Raw genomic sequence first — 22,816 nt, forward strand, 5'->3', positions numbered from 1 at the left:
CTGCGGACCAACACTTTCACAGAATGATCCCTCCATGCCTGACCTCTCAGTCCTCCTCCTCAAAGAAAACCTGCCCAACACCTTCAGAAGATGAGCCTTGGGAGCTTTAAATTCATAACCCTGCTAGACACCAAAAACAATGGATTGAATAAGACACTGAATTTATGGCTCATTACTACAATCTGTAACTCACTAACCCTCCTTTGTCTCACGACTGCAGAGACGTTACTTGCCACTTCAGTTTGAATGGTCTCTTGCAATATATGTTATCTCCTTATCTGTTCCACTCTTGTATTTAGCTGTGACACTGGGTTTGTCTAGACAGCAACTAGACACCCGCGTCTGGCCCATGCTAGCTGACTTGGGCTTGCGGGGTTCGGGATGTGGGGCTGTTTCATTGCTGTGTAGACTTCTGGGTTCAGGCTGGAGCATAGGCTCTAGGATTCTGCAGGATGGGAGGGTCACTGTAATTATATAGTTGAAGACTATCTTAAGGCACAGTTGTGTGTCCAACCTTCAATTTCATATATTCTGATTTAAGAGTTTAGCTACAGAATCATAACGCTTCATTACATTGTATTCTTTTTTTTTGGCGCTTCGTTTCCTAGGTTTTTGGTTTTTTTTAAGAGAAAGAAAAAAAAAATAGGCGACCACACAATTTTATAACTGACAAGACCAGCCAGCAAAAGCCAACTGGTGCCTAGCAACGCCATTAGAAACTTGCACGCTTGTAGGCAAAGGGCACCAGTCTGATGACTCGAATCTGCTATTGCAGCACTGCAGGCTAAGCCTGTCTTTCTATACCTACGCAGCATTTTTAAAATCAAGAGTGGATGTTTTTCTAAAAGATGCGCTTTATTTCAAACAGGAATTATTCCAGGGAAGTTCTATGGCCTAGGTTATACCAGAGGTCAGGCTAGATGACCACAGTGGACCACACATTCTAACCTTGGAATGTTTGAATCTATGAACTAATTTTCTTTTGACTTGGCTTAATTTTTAGGTCAAATCAAGATCTACCAAACAAGTCAATTTTGAAGAAAATCTGGTGAGAGCTTTTAAAGTTAGTGAAGCAATTTTTTTTAAAAAATGCACGCTTCACTCTTTTTAAGTAGGCCCCTTTCGGACTCAATACTTTCAACTGTGCGTTCAAAACTGGAAAGTATTATTTATTTATTTCCAATGCGTGGGCATAGACATGGGTGGGCCACGGCTCACCCAATTAATAACCAGGCTCACCCAAATCTGAGCCTGTGTGAATGCAGTAGCCAACTTCCATCAGGTTGTGGATTAGGAACCCCTAAACTGAAGAGTGGGCTCTCAGCCTATCTGTGGAATGCCATGGGTGGCAGGGAACAGAGAAGCAGCCTGCCCTGCCCGTCGCTGCCTCTGCCCAGAGCTGCAAACTTCTCCCAGTCCTGGGCAAATTTGGTGAGAGCTGGGCCCCGTCTAGGTGCCAACCTGCCTCTACTGCCCTGGCTTAATCCATGCCTGCCCGGGGGACTATGGGGATCACTCCTCTTCATTGGCCATCCCAGCACCCAGGCTCCATGCACTCAAATCCCTTCTCTGCACCCAGTTACCCCCATACAATCCTGCTTCCCAGAGATTTGCTACGATGTCAGATCTTTGGTCATTGCCCATCCCAGCTTCACCAGTCACTGCTTTGTTGATCTCAAAAAAAGGCAGACAGGGTTTTGCTTGAGCTCTCCACACACCCACACTGGGCATTACCTTTGGGTAGGGATCACGTGTAGAAAACTTCAGCACAAAAGGTGTTTAGGACAATTACGAACACCTGCAAAAAATAAGGTGTTGCAATGGAGAAAGTTTTGCAACCTTGCCTATAGCAGGTTCTGCCAGGCTTCCCTAATAGTTATAAGAGAGCTCAGATTTATATAGCCATGTTCATCTCAAAGTTTTCCAAAGTACAGCCATTTTTCAGGAGGGATGGTTGTAGCCAGTACACAGTGTTGTACAAGTTGTGGGGGCAGGGGAATTTTATCTTCGGACACTTACTGGGCCAAACATCTACTTTTACAAGATCCATATGGAGGGAGTGGAAGTTTGTTTTTTCAAGTTGCATCTAAAAGCTACACACAAAAGGGTGAACTGCATGGAACTCAATGTATCAACTGCTGCAGGGAGAAGGATGAAATTGACCCTGTTGGGATTTAATCCCTTGGTTCCTAGGAGTCTGGGTTTACACTACCAAGCCAATTCCCCTCCATTTTGTAGAAGCATAAAGAAAATCCTTGAGCAGGCAGCCAGAATGGAAGCTGGAATGAATGGCTGTGAAAAGTACAGTCCAATTCCAGCTTTCAGAAGTCATGCATACCCAGTCCATGTGTGTCTGGGAGAGGACACAGCCACACGACAGAACTGCCTCCCCCTTGATCCTGCTCTCTGGCCATCAGTTCCAACTTCTTTGTGTGTGTGCATGCATGGCGCTCTGCCCACAGCATCCTTCGCTGGAGAGCTAACATCTCTGTCCAGCTACTTCATCCCCTTTTAACCAGCTTCTCTCTCTCTCTCTCTCTCTCTCTCTAGACCCAGCTCCTTCCTCTCTGTGGTTCAAATTCTCAGAGTATTTCCCAGAGCCCCAGGGCTTCTGCTCTGTGGGTTTGAAAATATTTACCAGACCTCTGCTCCGGACAGCTCCAGCTAAATTTAAGCTCGGTCTCAAAGCTAAGCCCAGATCCTTCCCCACTGCTTTTCCTTGTTTCTTCCTAATTAACTTCCTCAGCTACCCCTCTCCCTGCACCCCCTCTTCCTTGAACCTCTTCTGCTCCTCCCAACACCAGCTTCTCTCTCGCTCTCCCTCAATTTCACAGTCTGTCCTCAACACAGGCATCAAGCCTGCTGCTTCCTGATGGTGAAGGGCAGTTAGACAGACAGATGCATCAAGTACAGAGCAGTCACCCACCCCAGGCTGTTGCTGGACATGATGGCATGAGGCGGTCCGAATGTGCTGTGCATTTGCCCAGCCTGCTGTAGCAAACATCTGTCCCTGCTTGCTCCGAATATGCTGTCTGAAGAAAGGGATGGAAAAATACAATCTGCTTGTGTGTGTGTGGGGGGGGGGGGGGGGAAATCCTCCTGTGTATGTGGAGCCTAGAGAAACTCCAAGGCTGGAAGTGGGGTGCTTGTGCCAACCACCTTCCCTTCTCTGTAGGCTTCCATGGAGAATGTCAGCAGCTGGAGTCAACAACAACTGAAAAACACTTCCAAAACCTCCCCAGTTCCTCTTGCTTTCTCCACACCCAGCAGGACCAGATTTGCAGGCATAAACTCCGGCCACGTGGGGAAAAGCAGCCACTCTTTAGAATCATAGGGTTAGAAGGGACCGCAAGGGTCCTACCTAGAGTACTCCCAAGGCCCAGATCCCTTGGGAAATGGAGCAGGAAAGATAAACCAGCCAGCCTGGCTGGAGTCAGAAAGACACTGCTGGAAGTTGAATGGTACCCACTATAGGGTCTGTCCCATGAGGAGCTGTTGAGTTCTTCTGCTCCTGACGTGCCTTTGCTTCCTGCTTTTGACCAAAGGGACGCAACCTCTTATCTGCTGGGTGCAGCCTCCAAGACATCAGGAGCTTTAGGGATCTGATTCTGGGGCAGCTGATTCCCTAGTGTATAGGCAAAGGGGGCTACCTCTCACCCCTGAAGCACCAATGGGGAGGGTGCCCTCTCTTTCTGTTCCTCTGTTCGCCTGCACAGGTGCTACGGGAACCCTGTAACTGCTCATACCTGTGCATGACATGAACGTGCACACATGTATATGAGCAAGCCTATGACAACGGAGACGGCGCGCTGCAGAATGACTGCTACCCCATTCCCGCATGGCCCGTCAAAGCCAGGCCCTGTGTTTCCACACTCAACAGCACACTAGAGTAGCAGCTTCTGCAAGTGACAGACCGCGTATGTTCTGTGGGTGAGAAAGACAGGGGACACAACAAGGGAAGAGGAGGAGAGGACAGGTGAGGCGGGGAGGGGAGAAGGGGTGAAAGGAGAGGGAGGCGGAGGAAAGGAAAAATAGATGCCAGCATGCTATCTTTCAGTGTCTCTCTATGATTGTAGAGGTTAATGGATTCATGTTTTGTCCTTTTAACTCTCCCAGCACTTACAAACGGGTCCGGCGCAGGGTAAAGAGAAGTCAATCTCTGCTGTCTGAAAGCCGAGGAAAGGTCAGGAGAAGAATAACTTCAACTGAGGAGGAGAGAGAGGAGTGGGGAGGGGAGAGAAATCTATAAACAACCTGCAGCCCCGTCTGCCTCCCAGGCTTCCAGCTTCTCATCTCACTTGCTCCCACTCAGATTTCATTAAGTGGGGATCCAAGCTACCCTCACACCAGCCAGCTAATACAGGCCCCTAACAAGGCCCTGATGGGCGCGGAGAGGTAGAGCTTGTTGAGAGCAGCATGCCGCAGGTATTCTGGAGAGGTGCCGGTAGTAATGGGGCTCTGCTGGGCCTGGCTCCACGTGTAATGAATCAGGCAGGCAGGAGAGGTAAGCTCCCGTTTTGTGGTCTGTCTCGCTGACTGACACTTATCGGATACCGGTATCTGAGGAGCCGCTGTCACACGGTGCATGCGAGGAGCCCTGCTGCCAAGCACAGCTCCTCATTATCTGAATGATGCAGCTCCCCTGTGGGAAACAGCACGTTCCCATTGCTGGGGCAATCCAGAGGCTTCGCTAGGACCAGGACTGCAGGACAAACGCTCTCTCTGCTGCTTCCTCAAACTCAAGTCGTGGAAACCTCCTCCTCAGGAACTATTACAAAGGCACCTTCCTCGGGACCCATCACAGCTCCCCAGAAATAAGTGGCAGCCTATTGAATGCAGCTCCAGAACGCTCTATGGCACCCAGAGACAGGCTCTGTCTTGTCAGAGAGCAGCCTTCCTAAGCCGTGATGCCACAGATTCTACAGGGAGCAACAACCTGCCACGTGCCGCTGATGGGAGGTTAAGTGCCACGCTGTGAGGAAATGTAGGAGCGACATGGAGACTCGGAGACACCTGCGTGAAGGGTGCTGGGCGGGTGACAGAGACAAACAGGGCTGCATGAATGGTGTCAGGCAAGCAGCACGGACACAACTGCACAAAGAGGGTTGGGTGAGCAGCATGGAGACACCTGTCCAAAGGGGGCTGGTTGTGATTGGGCCATGGATCTGTCTATTTCAAAGATAGCTGGCATTTTGACAAGAGGAGGCTACCAGCTGGACAGCAGGGGGGTGCTCCCTATCACAGGTGGAGGTGCTTTGCTATGTGACCTTTGTGTTAGATCTTTGTTCATCACAGTAAATCAGGGACCTGCGCATAAATTCAGCTCACCAAGTCACACTAGAGAACAGGATGACTGGCTCCTTACACACCTAACTATAAACTGCAGGAAAAAAGCTGTGTGATCTTGGGGGACATTAATTTGAGTGACATATGCTGGAAGTCTCATGCTACCGTACTAAAACATCCTTGGACTATGTAAATACTACAGATGTCAATTTCCTAACTCAAAAAGTGTTGCATGCAACACAAGGGAATTCTATATTAGAACTTGTCTTGATAGATAAAGAGGATCTGACCACAGAACTAAACATTAACGACAGCTTAGGTAATCATGACTTGATTACATTTATAATATGCAAACAAAAAAAAGTCCAGAACAATCATAGCTGAAAACAATAAAAGCTGAAAACAATTATGAGCTGAATCAGCTTGGAAAAAGAATTTAATCAGAACATTATGCATTGTAATTGGGAATTGTTTAAGAATACTTTACTAAATGCCCCAAAAGCCATAATCGAGGAAGAAGGCTGTACTGGTTAAAAAACTTAGAGGCTTAGAGGGGAAGTGAAGGCAGCTACAAATTTAAAAAACAACACCACCCCATAATAAATGGAAGGATGAGGAAGTTGATAGCAAGTAATATAAATCAGATGTTAGGAATTGTAGAAAATTGACAAGGGATGCAAAGAGACACAAGGAGAAATTTATGGTCAGCAGAGTTAAGGACAATAATAAGTTTTTAAAGTATATTAGGAGCAAAAAGAATCCTAACAATGGCATTGGTCCATTACTAGATGGAAATAATAAAATTATCAATAATAATGCAGAAAAGAAAGATGTGTTCAATAAATATTTCTGTTCTTTATTTGGGAAAAATACATGATGTAGTCATCATTTGATGATGAGAACACTCTTTCCATTCCACTTGTGTCTCTGGAGGATGTTAAACAGCAGCTACTAAAGTTAGATATTTTAAAAATAACTTGCATCCAAGAGCTTTAAAAGAGTTGACTGAGGAGCTCACTGGCCTGTTAATGTTGCTTTTCAATAAGTCTTGGAACTATGTGCCAATATTTAACAAGGGAAACAGAATGATCCGAGTAATTATAGGCCTGTCAGTCTGACATTGATCCCAGGCAAGATAACGGAGTAGCTGATTTGGGACTAAATTAATAAAGAATTAAAAGATGGTAATGTAATTAATGTCAATCAACATGGTTTTATGGAAAATAGATCCTGTCAAACTAAACTGATTTTTTTAATGAGATTACAAATTTGGTTGATAAAGAGAATAGTGTTGATGTAACATACTTAGACTTCTGTAAGGCATTTGACTTGGCAGCACACGACACTTTGATTAAAAAACTAGAATATACAATTAACAGGGCACACATTAAATGGATTAAAAGCTGGCTAACTAATGGGTCTCAAAATGCAATTGTAAACAGGGAATCATCATTGAGCGGTGTGTTTCTAGTCAGATCTCAGAGGGATTGCTTCTTGGCCCTACGCTATTTAGCATGATTATAAATGACCTGGAAGGAAACATAAAATCATCCCAGATAGTGTTTGCAAATGTCACAAAAACTGGGGGAGCGGCAAATAAAGAAAAGGACAGATCACTGATATAGAGCAATGTGGATTGTTTGGTAAACTGGATGCAAGCAAATTATATGGCTAAATGTAAATGTATACACCTAGGAACAAAGAATGTCGGCCAGACTTTCAGGATAGGGGACTCTATCCTGGGAAACAGTGATTCTTCAAAAGATTTGCGGGTGGTGGCGGATAATCAGCTGAATATGAGCTCCCAGTGTGACACTGTGGCCAAAACAGGTAATGCATAAAGGGAGAATCTCAAGTATGATCGGAGAGATTATCTGACCTCCGTATTTGGCACTGGTACAGCCACTGCTGGAAAACTGTGTCCAGTTCTGGCATCCATAATTCAAGAAGGATGTTGATAAATTGGAGAGGGTTCACAGAAGAGCCAAGAAAACGATGAAAGGATTAGAAAACTCTGCCTTATAGTGATAGATTCGAGGAGCTCAGTCTATTTAGCTTAACAGAGAAGATTCAGGGGTGACTTGATTAGTCTATAAATACTGTTGTAGAAAAATTTCTGGGCCTAAATTTGGTTGGATCAGGTAGGCCTATATTTTCCTTCAAGTTAAACTGAAGGAAAGGGGTTTTTTTGGAGAGAAAGGGACTTTTGAAGACAGGGTAAAGTACAAAAGAGGAACTACCTGTAGTCACAAGGCTATTAGTCTTTAAGGAAGCATGTAACCACAAAGGGCAAATTGAGAATAACAGGAAAGCTTGCTAATTGTAGCCCATTTATGGCAATATGGCTCCCCGTCGGGGAATTGAACCCCAGTCTCCCACATGACAAGCGGGGATACTAACCACTATATGATCACGGCTAAGCCATTTTCGTACCATGGCCGATTCCCATTTCTTGCGACCCGGGTCGCGGCGGTGATCCCGGACGAGCCCCCAAATTTTTATTGCCAGACTGGCCCATAGAATGGAGGCTGGGGGTTCATCCAATAGAAAGGTGGTATTAGTGTGACAAAGGGAAGAATTTGGCCTAAGAATCCACCCGTTGTCAAATAACTGCAAGGCCGAGCCATTTAATTGGATTGAATAAGAACAACAATTAAGGTTTTTACACCAGGTTTTGGTGGATGGGGAACCAATCAACTCGAAGGTTCTATTTCCTCTATAATCTAATATATATTGGCAACTTTGAGTGGTTCCCACTGGAATGGTTCCCAATGTTTGATTGGCCCTAATACACAAAGTAGAGGTTCCTCTGTGGGTAGTTTTTATGTACCAGGCAAAGGTGGGGGGTATGCCTTTAGCAGATGCCTGAATCAGGTACGTTTTCTTTTCCAGAGTCCAAGTATCATTGTCAGGGATGCCAAAAAGAGGGAACCCATGCCCTGCATGTTTTGGACTGTGGGCACAAATCCAGCAGGCCGACAGATGTCTGGTATTTGCGATGTTGCATGATTTGGCCTGTAAAGTGGGTGCCTCTATCTCTGTTAATTGAGACAGGCAGGCCAAACCAGGGAATAAAGTCCTTTAACAATCTTTTTGCTACGGTGAGAGAATCGGCCTTTACCCAAGGGTAGCCCTCTATCCACCCGGAATACATACAAACACAAACAAGAACATATTCATGAGAACAACACTTAGGCATATTGATAAAAATCAATCTGGATATTTACAAAAGGTCCCCAAGGGGCCGGATGCCCAGCAGGCTTGGTTCGTACCGGTTTGCCACTACTGTGGGCTAGGCAGATAGGACAGGAATTACAGTACTGCTGTGCCAATATAGAAAAATTTGGGGCATACCAATGTTGCAGTACTGATGCAATCATCCTCCCTTTGCTCACGTGTGCCACTCCATGGGCCACGCGGGCAAGGTAGGGGAGTAAGGCCTTGGGCGCCACCAAGCGGCCAATAGGTGAGCGCCACAAGGAATCCGGATGTAAGGAACAACCATCCCGCCTCCATCGGGCTTTTTCAGTCTCAGGGGCCGAATTCTGCATGAGAGCTAAATCCTGATGGGTAGCAGCTATGGAGGGGGATTGTGAAACTGATTGTGATACAAAAACAGACTCAATTGGAGCCGGAGACCCGGAAAGGGCCACATGCTTGGCAGCAGCAGCATCTGCCAAGGCATTTCCTTTGGTAACATCATCATTGAGCTTTTGGTGAGCAACACATTTCACCACTGCAATGGCAGAAGGAAGCGGAAGAGCAGAAAGAAGAGCGTTCACATCAGCCCCGTTACAAATTTTCCCCCCTTTTGAGGTGAGAAACCCGCGATGTTTCCAAAGCTGCCCATAATCATGGACTACCCCGAATGCGTAGCGGGAATCTGTGTAAATAGTAACAGATTTTCCCGCTGCCAGGGTACAGGCTCGGGTAAGGGCAACTAGCTCAGCGACCTGAGCTGAGCGGGCGTCCGGAAGAGAGTAGGCCTCAACACGCTTATGTTGAGAACAAACAGCATAACCAGCAACAAGTGAGCCCGCGGAATTTCTAAGGCAGGACCCATCAACATAAAGCAATAGGTCAGGGTTATGGAGCGGGGTATCCTTTAAATCACTTCGCGGGGTGGAGAGCTCCGCTGTTACAGTGAGACAATTGTGAGGTTCCCCATCAGATGCGATGGGGAGCAGGGAGGCGGGGTTGAGAACAGAACAACGAGTAAGAGTTACATTAGAAGCATTAATTAATAACATTTCATATTTGGTGAGCCTAGAGTTAGAAAGATGTTGGGTGCTTCCTTTTAAAAGCAGGGCTGTTACTGCACGTGGAACAGCAACGCACAAAGGGGATCTCAGGACAAGAGTAGCAGAGGTTTCTACTGGGGCTGCAGCTGCAGCCACCGCCCTAAGGCAAGGAGGAAGTCCGATTGCTACTGGGTCCAAGGATACAAGTGAAGCAATGACGTTACCGGTCTCCTGGCTGTCCTAACAGTTATGGGGAAACGGGGCTTGCGGTGGAGCAGCGGGGTAAACAGGTTGATTAAAACGATTGGGGCATTCGTTTTTCCAGTGTCCTTCTTGCTTACAATAGCGCCATGCTGTTTCGCTTATATTCTGGAAAGGAGGTCGGGTGGGGCCTTGATTAAATTTCCCTCCCCTTCCCCGCCGCTTATTACCATTATAGTTTCCTTGCATATTGTGAATCTGGAGGGCCAATAACTTGGTCTCGGTATCATCCTTCTTTTTCTCTAATTGGCGGTAATAATGTTGGGCTACTGCTAAAATCTCGGACAGGGTCTTTCCCTCTCAGTCTACCGTATTCACTTTCAGATGGTCTCCTAGTTTTGGGAGGAGTGCTTGAACAAAGGCAGATACCATCGCTGACTCAGTGTCCTTTACAGCATTTTTTTTATACCAGAATGCCTTTCAAACACTTCTTTGATACGCTGCATATAATCAGCAGGATTTTCTCCTTTATTCTGTCTACAGCCATTAATTTTTGACCAGTCTGCTTTGGGTGGGTATACAGTGAGGACTGCGTTTACCAAATTTGTACAATGTGTATTTAAATCGGCTGGACTAAGATTCATGCCATCTTCAGGGTCAGGAGGCCAACCAGCCTCATGAAAAAGATGGTCTAGTGTCTCTCGGGGTAATAAAGACATTGCTCTCAGGAGTTGGTTTGTCAGCCCAGGTGGGATTATAACACTGGATAACCATCTTTAGTTGCTCCTGAAATTTAACGGGGTCTTCTCTTATTTTGGGAAAATTTTCGACCAGATTGTATAAATCTGAAGGAGCCCACAGTGCATGTACAGTCACCGTAGTCCCCTCGCCTCTGTGGCCTATCCCAGGGAGTTGATGAAGGGGAAGCTGAAAACTCTCCTCTGGGGTCTTTTTTAAAACTTCCTGTATCCTTTTAAGGGCTCCTTGATATCTAGTGTGTTTTGGTGGTGACGACTCTTTATATTCCCTATATTCGGGGGACTTAACGAGTTCCTTCATAATTGCAACATGATCAGACAACTGTCGGAACGGATCATCTCGAGTCTGAATCTGAACATTCATCTAATTCTGTTAATAACCCCTCTGCCCGTCTAGTCCAGTCCTCAATGGGGTCTGACCGGGCCTCCGAGGAACCTGCAGTCAAGGAAGAGGATGGCGAGGGTGTAGATGTAGACGTTGACCCGCGGAGCGGCGAGGTCTGGGTTGAGGCTGTCACAGCCGGAACCGTGGGAGAGACCGGGGGTCTGGACTCTTGGGCAGCAGGTCCCGCTGAATATTCTGGGAGCTGTACCCCAAGGTGGTCAATTTCCCCTACACCTCTCTCACGGGAGGCCACTGTCGGCTTTCTACAAAAAAATCTATGAGATCCGTGGACGGGGCAGACGGGGGAAGCCCTGCGGGGTAATTGAGACATAACAGGATAGAGGGGGGCCTGTTGGCCTGTGGCCTATTAACAATTTTTCTTTTGTATCCTTTAATTGGGTTTTGAGCTTTTCTTGGGAGTCCCTAGGAGCCCCCACCTGCGATTCATGGCGCTGTTTTTTGGTTTCCCCATACCAATCGAAATAGGCATCAAACTGACCTTGACCTACTTTATTATTCACTGGTGCACCCCTGAGATGCACAATCCTATCCAGGTCAAAGCGCCCCTCTAGGGGAAACTGCTTTTCTGGGTCATCCCGGTATACCAACTCCATTTATCTAGGAACTTACAAGTAAAGGGTAGCGACCCGGGTTCGATTCCCGGGTGGCGGCGGTGAGAGCGCTGAATCCTAACCACTAGACCACCAGGGAGTAAATATCCTAATTTGATAACGGTGACTATTGTTTAACACTGTATAAATAGGTATACAATTTAAATGCTGACAACTAAAGTAACTCTTGCACATGCATCAAGATAAATCACAATCGTAGATAAAAAACAATGTTGATAAGAAAGTGTGTATTACTAATTGTGGTTTTGTCCTATATCAGCTCCTGTATTTTATCTGTCGGGTGGGTGTTTGGCTGCCTTGGCTGACTCCCCCATGCATGCATGTTTGATTGATCAATAAAGGAGCCTCAGGCTGTCTGATCCAAAATCAACCGTGTGGTCAATTTTCCACGACAGTACCTACACGAGGAACAAATATTTGATAATGGGCTCTTCAGTGTAGCAGAAAAAGGTATAAAACAATCCAACAGCAGGAAGCTGAAGCTAGACAAATTCAGACAGGAAATAAGACGTACACTTTTAACAGTGAAGGTCATTAACATTTGGAACAATTTATCAAGGGTCTTAGTGGATTTTCCCCTCACTGGCAATTTTTACATAATTTTTTCTAAAAGATCTGTTCTAGAAATTATACAGGAGATCAGACTAGAACAGAGGTTCTCAAAGTGGGGTGTGTGGAATTTATTCAGGGGGGAGGGGAAGGGGAGGAAGACAAGCAGGAGGGCGAGAGAAACTTTAGGAGGAAAACCCCCCAACCTTACTGCACACAGGATTGTGCACAGCAATACAAATTTGGCCACTTTTGGTGGGGCACTTTCTGTGCCCCCTGACGCTGGAGCAGCTTGCTCTCCCCTGGTGGCCAGAAGACTCGTCTCTCTGTCTGCGGCCCCGGGGCCAGAGGAGCTGGCTCTCTCTGCCTCAGCCCCAGAGGAGTTCTGTGCCCCTGGTGAGTGAGTGAGTGTGTCCCCCTGCTTGCCCTCCCTTGCTCTGACCGTGCACGTTTTACTCACAGCAATGAGTAATTAGCCAAGCTGATTCCTCCAGACATATCAGGCCCTCAGATGGAGTTGTGCATTTGTCTCTAGATGGCGCTGGGCATTTTGATGGATTTCTGCGAAGCTTTCTTAGCATTATGCAAAGTCATTGCCATCTGAACGTGAACCCGTTTGCTACAACGCATTGTGCACGTTTAATTGTAAGCAGGGACCACAATCGCACCGTTGCTTTCGCTCTTATTACAACAGATAGTTGGCTCATTCGTGCAACAGGAAAAAAACCCAACTCAAGTGAAAAAACAAAGACGTCGCAATGGATTCGAGTGAAGCACCGCCACTGCATCTATCGGCATATGTACTTGTGTGGTGGGAGGGGCGAGAGTGTAAATTACTACAGACACAAAGAAGTGGGGGCGTGATCCAAAAAGTTTGAGAACCACTGGACTAGATGATCACAATGGTCCCTTCTAGCTTAGGCATCTATGAATTAGGAACTTGCTCATGGACCATTCAGCAAAAGGGCTTTAAAAGTTACCGGGAGGAATACTTTGCAACTGAGGGCAGGTCTTCACTACAGGGGGGGGTCGCAAATAGCGTAGCTGAATTCGATGTATCGCAGCCGATTTACCCCGCTGTAGGGATGGCGGCAAAGTCGACCTCTGCGGCTTCCCGTCGACGGCGCTTACTCCCACCTTCGCTGGTGGAGTAAGAGCGTCGATTCGGGGATCGATTGTCGCGTCCCAATGGGACGCGATAAATTGATCCCCGAGAGGTCGATTTCTACCCGCCGATTCAGGCGGGTAGTGTAGACCTAGCCTGACAGAGATCCATACAGCCTTATGGGTTGGGAGCTCGTATGCCATGCTGTGCCATGAGGCTGTCTGGGAACTCCTAAACCTATCACTAAAGATGCAGAAACAGCTGCACAACCAGTGCTCCTATCAGAAGTACCCCTCTACCCCGATATAACACAAATTTGGACATAACGTGGGGGATGGGAGAGGGCGGGGCTGCGCACTCCAGTGGATCAAAGCCAGTTCAATATAAAGCGGTTTCACCTATAACACAGTAAGATTTTTTGGCTCCCAAGGACAGCGTTATATCGAGGTAGAGGTGTACCCATACATCCAACACATTCCTACAGCATTTCCTCTTGGGAGCTCCCCACCCAGACAGTGCTCCCACACCATTCCCTATGGCAACACCTGCTGGGAACGCCCTCCCGGCCAGTGTATGCACCATTCCCTATAGGGCCTTCCCGTCAGGAAGATTTACAAGCCCTTCCTATCTGAACCAAGAATCTCATGCATCTCATCCCCAAAAGTGGGTTCGTTCCCGTTAGCAGGTTGGCTTTGTTCCGTGTTGTAGCGGTTTTAGATTTCTGGGACTAATAAATAACCACCCAGAAGGCAGGAAACATCTGGAGGCATCAAAAGCAAGAGAATAACGACAGCGGGCCCTGCATCTCCCCCCGGCAGTCCCCAACACACACACTGTGCTCACAGAGAACGTTTCAAACGGATGAAACGTAACAAGAGTCCGTAGACATACCCCTGACAGTGGGCACTGGTACGAGAGAATGAAAGGGAGACAGGGTCTTGAGGGAGAATGTGGCGTAAGCTGGGGGTTCTCAACCTTTTTCTTTCTGAGACCAACCCCCGCCCGGCCCCCACCAACATGCTATAGAAACTCCACGGCCCACCTGTGCTGATTTCAGAGGAGAAAGATGGAGCCTTCCTGAGCTGCCCGTAAACGTCCCGAGAAGGGAGTTTCCATGGGACAGGAGAGAGCAGGGCCGAGACAGAAAGGCCACCTGAAGCATTTGAGGGAGGGGGGAGTGAGCAAGAGCAAGGATGTCCCAACACTGCCCTATCTACGCAGAGATAGCTGGGCACAGCTCCCTGCACCATGCTCCCACCATGGGGAGGCAATGGAGGAGAAATGCTGCCACGGGTGCTGGGGTACGTAGTCACGAAGTGGTGAGCTTGTCCCACCCAGCTGCAAACAGAGCCACTCCCAGCGAGTTGCCCTTCATATAATACCCCGGGCAGGTGAGGTGCACTCCCGGGGCTGCTGACCAGAATCAGGGATGCTTAGGGAGCAGGCAAAGGTGGGCATTTGTGGCTCAGATCCACTGCTCGTATGGAAAGCTCATAAGAACATAAGAACGGCCAGACTGGGTCAGACCAATGGTCCGTCTAGCCCAGTATCCTGTTTTCCCACAGTGGCCAATGCCAGGTGCCCCAGAGGGAATGAACAGAACAGGGAATCATCCAGTGATCCATCTCCTGTTGCCCATTCCCAGCTTCTGGCAAACAGAGACTAGGGACACCATCGCTGCCCATCCTGGCTAATAGCCACTGATGGACTTATTCTCCAGGAATTTATCTAGTTATTTTTTGAACCCTGTTATAGTCCTGGCCTTCACAGCATCCTCTGGCAAGGAGTTCCACAGGTTGACTGTGCATGGTGTGGGAAAAAAATACTTCTTTTTGTTTGTTTTAAACCTGCTGCCTATTAATTTCATTTGGTGGCTCTAGTTCCTGTGTTATGAGAAGGAGCAAACAACACGTCCTTATTTACTTTCTCCACACCAGTCATGATTTTACAGACCTCCATCATATCCCCCCCCTTAGTTGTCTCTTTTCCAAGCTGAGAAGTCCCAGTCTTATTAATCTCTCCTCATAGGTCATCCATTCCATACCCTTAATCATTTCTGTTGCCCTTTTCTGAACCTTTTCCATCTCCAATATCTCTTTTTTGAGATAGGGTGACCACATCTGCACGCAGTATTCAAGATGTGGGCGTACCATGGATTTATACAGAGGCAAGATGATATTTTCTGTCTTAATGCAGAACTGATGGGGAAGAAGAGGGGGCAGGAAGGGGGAGTTGCCGTAGCCAGACCTCATCACCCAGAGAGCGGGTATCCTTCACCCTGCCGGCACCGTGCACCGACAGGCCGGAGTGCTCTTTACCTCGGAGAACGGTGAGCTTAGCATGGACGGTGATCTCTCCGTGAGCATTCTGGGCGACGCACTCGTAGACGTTCTCGTCCCTGGGAGTCCGGAGTGGTTGGATCCTCAGGACAGCACCTGCGCTCTCGTCAAATTCAATGGTCTGAGACAGAAAGGAAGACAGAGGGATTGAGTACAAGGCCCGGGTCCTGGGCAGGCTCAGTCTTGCCCACACAGGGGGCAGCGGCACACATGGGTCCGGCTACAGCAGCTCCCCCTTCCTGCCCTTTCTTCTCCCCCATCAGTTCTGCATTTTCCCCTCAGGACCTGCCTCAGTGCTGACGGAAGACAATGACAGTGTTTGCACTTGCTTCTACAGGCTCTGCATCAAGACCTGTGATCCCAGGACTGAATCTCACCCGACACCCCTCCGTCCCGCCCGTTTCATTCAACGAAAGCCCCCCTGCTCAGCCGAAAGACCCGGAACACCAGTGAAACAGGAGCATGGGGAAGTGGAGACAGGGGCCGTAAAAACAAAATGAAAAATTCGAGCCCCCTCTTTAACCCATCTGCCCGAAGAGCAGACGACAGAATGTCCCCCAATCCACAGCCCGCTGGCTGGGTAGTGGTCCCGCTGTGGGTCAAGGCTAAGGGTGTCAAAATATGGCTACTGCCCTCTCCTGGCCTCGCCATACCCTCCTATTTAGATATTACAAATAAATTGGGTCTGGCCAGGTCTGCCAGTAACGCTCACCCTGGGCTGTGGGAAACCTTAAAAAAAAAACCCAAAATAGGCGGGGATAGGGGAGGTGTATTTAAAGAGCTGGCTGAGCTGGAGAAACGTCAGATTAAAAGGGCCAGTCCAGCTTGTGTTTCTTGGTGGCGAGGAAGAAACAGCTTTATAAGACACTTAAAAAGAAGCAACAAATTTGCCCAGTCTCCTCTCATTTTGCAAAAATCACACGGCTTTAGCCTCCCAGCTGTTAAAGGCTGAGGACTCACAACTCCCCCCCGCCCCCCCCCCCACACACTTTTATTGACGTCTTAGGGCATTCGTGTAACAAAGCTGCTTTATGTCTGTTTTGCTCTTTTATACTTACACACACACAATAACGTCGACATGTCAATCAGCGATGTGACGACGACAGCATGTGTCGACGTACCTGAGCTAACTAGCTCTAGTAACAACAGCAGTGGAGCAGCAGCAGCATGGGCTAGTTGCTCAAATACATACCAAGAGTCCCAGGTGGGCTTGTAAAGACCATGCTGCCACGGCTAGATCAAAGCTAGCTCAGGTATGTCTATACCTGCTGCAGTCACACCTCTGACTGCAGCCGCGTGGACACACCTAGTTCCAGGCTGTCTCTTACCTCAAATCTCTGCGAGTTCACTTTCTTCCCCTTCTTGTTCCAGGTGACCCGGGGCTTGGGATCCCCAGTTGCTTGGCATACAAAAGAAGCCACGCCTCCTGACACGCCAATTTGGTCCACTGGTTTTTTAATGAACTCAGGGGGACCTTTAAAAAACAAAACAAAACAAAAACAACAGTAGACAAGCCCTTATAAGTAGCAGTCGTAGTTAAGAAAAACCCACTGTTGCTTATACTTTTACGGCTATCTTCCTCCGAGCATCCCAAACCAAATGAAGCCTCCCAATACCGCTGGCAGGGGAGTTTCATCAGCCCTGTTTTATATAGGGGGGAACTGAAGCACAAAGAGATTAAGACCCCCATCCTGCAATCACATACTTGTGCTTATGCAGAGTTTTGTTGACTTCAAAGGGAGTCCGCACAGATGCAAGACATGCGGATCCAATGGTGGGATCAGGGGCGAAAGTCACTAGCAGAGCTGGGGAGTTACCATGGAGCCTGTCAAACACTAGTTTCCAAGGAGACACCTTCCTTGGTGCTGCCCGGCCCCTCAGTTCCCAAAGGGGGCACCTGTTTCTTTGTTCCATGGCTGCATTACTCTCTTTCTGGTGACTTAGAAGACAGAACTCAAATGTCCCGTGAAACTTTACACCAACCCGTTGGCATATCTCTATATACAATGCTATAACTGGGGAGACACAGAGCCCCTGGAATAGGGGGAGCACCTAGGAGGCATGGGGGAATAGGGGTGCACCCAGAGCCTCTGGCATAGGGAGAGAACGGAGGACACTGGCATGGGAGAGGGGGCACCCAGAGGTGAATAAAGAGAACCTAGGTGGGCATGGGGGAAAAGAGGGGGGGAATAGGGGTTCACCCAGATCCCTTGGGCATGGGGGACACTGCTATGGAGGGAATGGGGGGCACACAGAGCCCTTGCCATAGAGACAATGTAGGACAATGGTATGGGGAGGGAGGAGGACATGGCACGTGGCAGGAGGAATGGTGGGGGGGGGGACAGAGCCCCTGGCATCCGGGAGAGGGTGGGGGTGAGGTGCAGGGAGTCCCTGAAAAAAAGAGGGAGATGGGAGGGTGGAGGGATGCAAGGAGCCCCTGGTGTGTGCAACATGTTTAGCCTACAGAAGCTAGGAAGTGTGTGACCCATTTTTGTGTCTGTGCGCGTGTTTTTACACACACACACACACACACACACACACACACACACACACACGTACGTATCTCCGCACGTTGGAAAAGTGATCTGACAATGTAGAGCAACAAACCAAATTCATCACCACTTGAAACAATCAAATTGTCAAAACTGAGTGCACAGCCAGAGTTTGCGGACTGCTCCTGCAGCTTTCCCCCCCCCCCCAAGAGACTCTACAGGCTTTTAAACCCAAAACCAGGGGATCTACGCAGCTCAGAGAAGAATCCAAAAGCCCCTCAAACGCCTCTCACATCCCTCTCAGGGATCCCTGAACGGGGGGGGGAGGGGGGGGGGGGGGAGACACACCACACTCACAGCTGCGGGCTGGGTTTTATCCAGGGCCCTGACACTCCAACCTTCAGCAACTCCTTCCCTAGCCAGTGACTCCCCTCGGAGCCTGACAGCCTTCAAGAGCACCTCTGGAGGAAGAGGGAGAGGGCAAGACAGGGCAAACGTTACAAGCAAGGAAAGAGTCAAGGGGCTTCTGGTGGGAGGAGGGCTAGACAAGGAGGAGTCTATCTAGAACAGTGGTTCTCAACTTATTAATCATTGTGGACTGCAGTGTTATCTGGGCCGCAGGTTGAAAACCACAGCATCCCCCCCCCCACACACACACACGCACACCGCTATGCCCAGCCCAATCCCGGATCCTGCTGCAGGGGGCCAGGCAGCAGCCCTGGCCCTGGACCCCACTGCCCTTTAGCACATAGCAGGGCTGCACGTTGAGAGCCACTGATCTAGAATCTCCCAAAGAGGCCTTCCTTCCATGTCCGTTCCAGCTCTAACCTGCTCTCCCAGCACAGTTTCCTCTAGTCTAGTTAGTTTAAAATTGACTGAAATATTTAAATCACAAGGCCACAGCTGTGTTCAAATAAAATCACTCAGATCATAAAGTTGCCGTCTGTTATTCTTGTGGAAGTAGACCACACGACTGTGAAATGTGCATATTTATATGTACATATTCAGGGTCTATAAAGCAAGATGCAGACAGCCTACAAAATATATTATAAAAAATATATATATATATAAAATAAAAAAAGAGAGAGAGCTTCAGAAGAGGGTGAATGGGAGCCCAGGAAAAGTCCCCAGTGAATTGCAGTGATCCAATGTGAAGAGGAAGTGCCCTCTTCTCCTTCCCAGCTCCATCTCCTTGCTGGGCAACTGGTATATAAATAAAAGTGTGTGTGATGGAATCAAGTGTTTGTTTCCATGCTGGAGGTAAATACAATTTGTTGGAGCTGTTTATGTCCTGCTGAATGCTGTGTGCACAAGCATTAGATTTATAAATATCTAAATCTATATTTAGAGAGGTCACAGAGTTGCTTTTGCACTGTTACAGCTCAAGGTTGTCAGAAAGTCCTGTTGGAAACGCCTGCATTCAAGAATTTGTCATTTGCTTGTAAAAATCTGCTCTGGGCTAAAACTTAAATGCACAATCTCTGCCCAAGGCCTTATCTCTCCCCCATCCCCCCTGCCTCCTGAGTTAAAATATGAAAAGTCCACACAGGTCAATTTTTGAGCTGTACCAGCACAGCTGAAAAGGTCAAGGGCTTCTTAAAGACATCAAAGTTACACACTAGTCTTAGAATCAGATTCTTTACCAAAATAAAAAATCTAGCCTGTGACTAATTGTCCGTAATATCGACTCTTATTTTAGAAGGCAAGGTGATCTAGTTATCAGAGCAAACCACTGGGAACTAGGACTCTCCGGTTCTACATCTGGCTCTGGGAGGGGAGTATAATCTAATGGTTACAGCAAGAGCACTGAGAACCTGAACTCCTAGGCTCTATTTCTGGCTCCATCATTGAATCATTGTACGCTCCTGGGCAAATTGCTTAATCTGTGGCACGGTTACCCCCATCTGTAATCTGGGAACAATAGTTACCTGCCCTGCATGGCGGCTGTGCTGCTAAATTGCATATAAAGTATTCCCTACAACTGGAAAGAACTACAAACTATTAAGCTGGCAAATGAGAGTTAAGGGGGTGGAGAGAAAATCAATTCAAGAGGAGTTACTGTTTCTAAAACTCTGGGTCCCTCAGCTCTGGCATCTGCCTCTAATCTCTGGTAACCACAGCACCCACGCTGATTCCCACATTGGTCACATAGGTGCCACCCACCCCAGTCAAGTGCATGAAAGTGTTCTCCCCTTGTCATATGAAGTAGAAATGAGGCTGCTACAGAATTCCCACATGCTGCACCAGAATCCAGGGGCTTTGGTGCAGAATTCAGAACCCGCTTGCACCAGAATATGCAAGGTCTTGGTTAGAATCCCTGATATATTGTGTAAATGACTCTGGGAACCTTCATAACACACAGGTGCTATATGAAAGTAAAAAGATATTAGTACAAGCTACCAGAGGGTCTGTGTATTTCTTCTGACATGCCAGGTCTATAATTTCTTGATTTTTTTTTTTTTTGGTAGTCATTCTGAGGCACTCATTTTTCCAGACAACACTGTTACATTTGAGGAGGTTTTATACCATTTCACCAATCCTCCCAGGTGGTTACAGATGAGTAGATGGAAACACAAAAGCTGTCCCCGCACTGACCTGGTCCTGGAATGCCACAGCCTGTGCTCTTTGGGAGCAGGGCACGAGGGATTTTATTTTTTCCTCCGTTTGCTGATTTAAAAAAACCCAGCTTTTTCTGGGAGAGCCTGAATCGAACAGGAGGGGGAAGACGCTTGGATTCAAAGAACCTTCCTATGAGGAGAGGCTGCCTGTGGGGTTTGTTGCCCAAGAGATGAGGCTGCAAAGACACCCGCTGTGCACCTGTGTTTTTTTTTTTGCACTGCTTAATGGAAAGTCCATCAACCTAAACAGAACCTTCCATTCCAATGAGGGCCCGCCCACCTCCTACTCACTTCCCAAAAGGAACAGCCAGGGGCAACCCCGACACACTGGATGTTGACAGCAGACAGCAACAAAACCTTTCTTTCCTGCTCTGATCGCGTTCAGGTGGAGGCAAGCAACTTGCCTCCTCTCCCTCTTTTGGAGCGGGATGCCTTCCCTCTGACCCTGTCCCCACCCTGCCCCCTAGCATGTTCTGTTCTTACCTCTCGATTCAGGATCTCTGCCATGGCCAACACCACCCAGGTGCCTGGCAAGGACATTCTTCCCATCATGGTGACTCTCTCTCTCTGTCTGGCTTGACCTGCTCTAGCACTTGTAAGTGGGCTCTTCAGGCCCCTGTTGAGAAGGGAGCTGACCCACATGCAGCATCACCATTTTTGAGCCTCTGTCGGGGCCTTTAGGAAGAAACGGGTTTGGAATCTTCAGCTCATCTTCCAGGTACACGTGGGTTTAGGGGACATCTCACTGGAGAGGCATGACAAGATGTCACTTCTGGTGGCCTTAGAGAGTTAAATGACTCGATGGTGGGAGCACCACCAACTTCTCTCTCCTTGCCCAGTTCTTTCACGAGAAACCTTAAAGGAAAAGCTCTTAGCTCATCTTTTGCAAAGTCCTTGCAAGAACAAGCCACCTCCTTACGACACATGCAAGCTAAGAGAGTCTGAGGAACTTTGCAGCAAAGAGGAACTGCGGGGAGGCTATCTAATCCTGTAAATCTGAATACCCCACAAGAGGTGCACCATGGGGCATAGTAAGCGATGAACAGGAGAAGAGGACAGCCCAGTATATGCTTGTCTGAAACATCAGAAACTGAAGAAAGAGCAAGAGAGATTGAAAACTCAGAGGTGGTTTAATAAGGCAGGCAGGATTAACATATCTGAGCTGACATCTGAAGGAACAGAATTTAGTTGCTGACTCACTCCACCAATCTTGTCTTCCTCTTTCCTGTCAAATTTGGTCCCCAGATGGACACAGCAGCCCTGTAGCTGGGATCTTCAAGGGGTAAAGAGGACAAGAGAAATATTTAGCCCAAGAATGCAGAGTCTTTTGTTTATAAATATAATGGATGCAGCACATGCTTCCTCCACATTGTCTCACCAACATACTCCAGTCATGAGCTGGTGGGAAAATGCATCCAGGGTTGAGCGGGAAGTTTGGTCGCCTCCACTCTGCTGAGGGAGCAAACAAAAGTGCCAGCCTGCGATGAGGGTTTTCGGGGATGTTAGCATCTACCCTGCTCGCTAGGAATTGGATGGTAACCACCAACTCTGTTCATAAAGGTCACCAAACAGCTGTCAGAAGGTAATAGCCTTCGGTCACTACCAGCAGAGGCTGGATCTGAACCAGTGACTTAGAGCTGAAAAGCCTTAAGTTACACATCTCGTACCGATCGTCGTAGACAGTGCTATGTCGACAGGAGAGCTTCAACATAGCTGCCGCCTGTCGTGGAGGTGGATTGACTGCACTGACGGGAGAAGCTCTCCCATCAGAGGAGTAGCACCTTCACTACAATGCTACAGTAGCACAGCTTTTTAAATGTAGACCTGCCCCTCAGACAAGACTGATTCTCAAAGAAAATCATTCCAACCTTCCAGATCAATTCTTTGACATACTCCTGGCTGACCAAGGCTTAAACTCTCTAGGTGCTAGATTATTTGAGACGAAGACAGTTTGGGAGATGTGTAGAGGGCTCGGAAGATAGAAAACAATGGCGCTTTCTCTCTCTCTCCTATCTACGCTATGCGACCAATATTCCACCCCCTCCAGACCAGAACCTGCCCTACGCTGAGGATGTTTGAGTGTACAAACTCCCCATGGAAACAGGACTGGCCAAAAGCTTTAAGGAGGAGCACAAGCTTTAAGGAGACCCATATCTTCTTGCAACCGCCCTCTCAATGGAGGGGAAAGAAACACGTCCTCAATCCACCAC

General features: G+C 47.9%; 1 protein-coding gene across 7 annotated transcripts in view; it reads right to left on the bottom strand.

The window, feature by feature from the left end:
- Positions 1-22,816, bottom strand: part of PTPRS (protein tyrosine phosphatase receptor type S) — a 252,215-nt gene that overhangs the window by 95,208 nt on the left and 134,191 nt on the right. For all 7 annotated transcript variants that reach the window (XM_054013364.1, XM_054013362.1, XM_054013363.1 and 4 more), the window contains exons 3-4: positions 16,825-16,970; positions 15,476-15,617 (exon numbers count right to left, since the gene is read on the bottom strand). In XM_054013364.1, coding sequence (XP_053869339.1) covers positions 15,476-15,617; positions 16,825-16,970 — 288 coding nt within the window. The remainder of the gene's footprint in view (positions 1-15,475; positions 15,618-16,824; positions 16,971-22,816) is intronic.

This window comes from Malaclemys terrapin, chromosome 24 (assembly GCF_027887155.1).
Source record: "Malaclemys terrapin pileata isolate rMalTer1 chromosome 24, rMalTer1.hap1, whole genome shotgun sequence".
NCBI classification, from domain to species: Eukaryota; Metazoa; Chordata; order Testudines; family Emydidae; genus Malaclemys; species Malaclemys terrapin.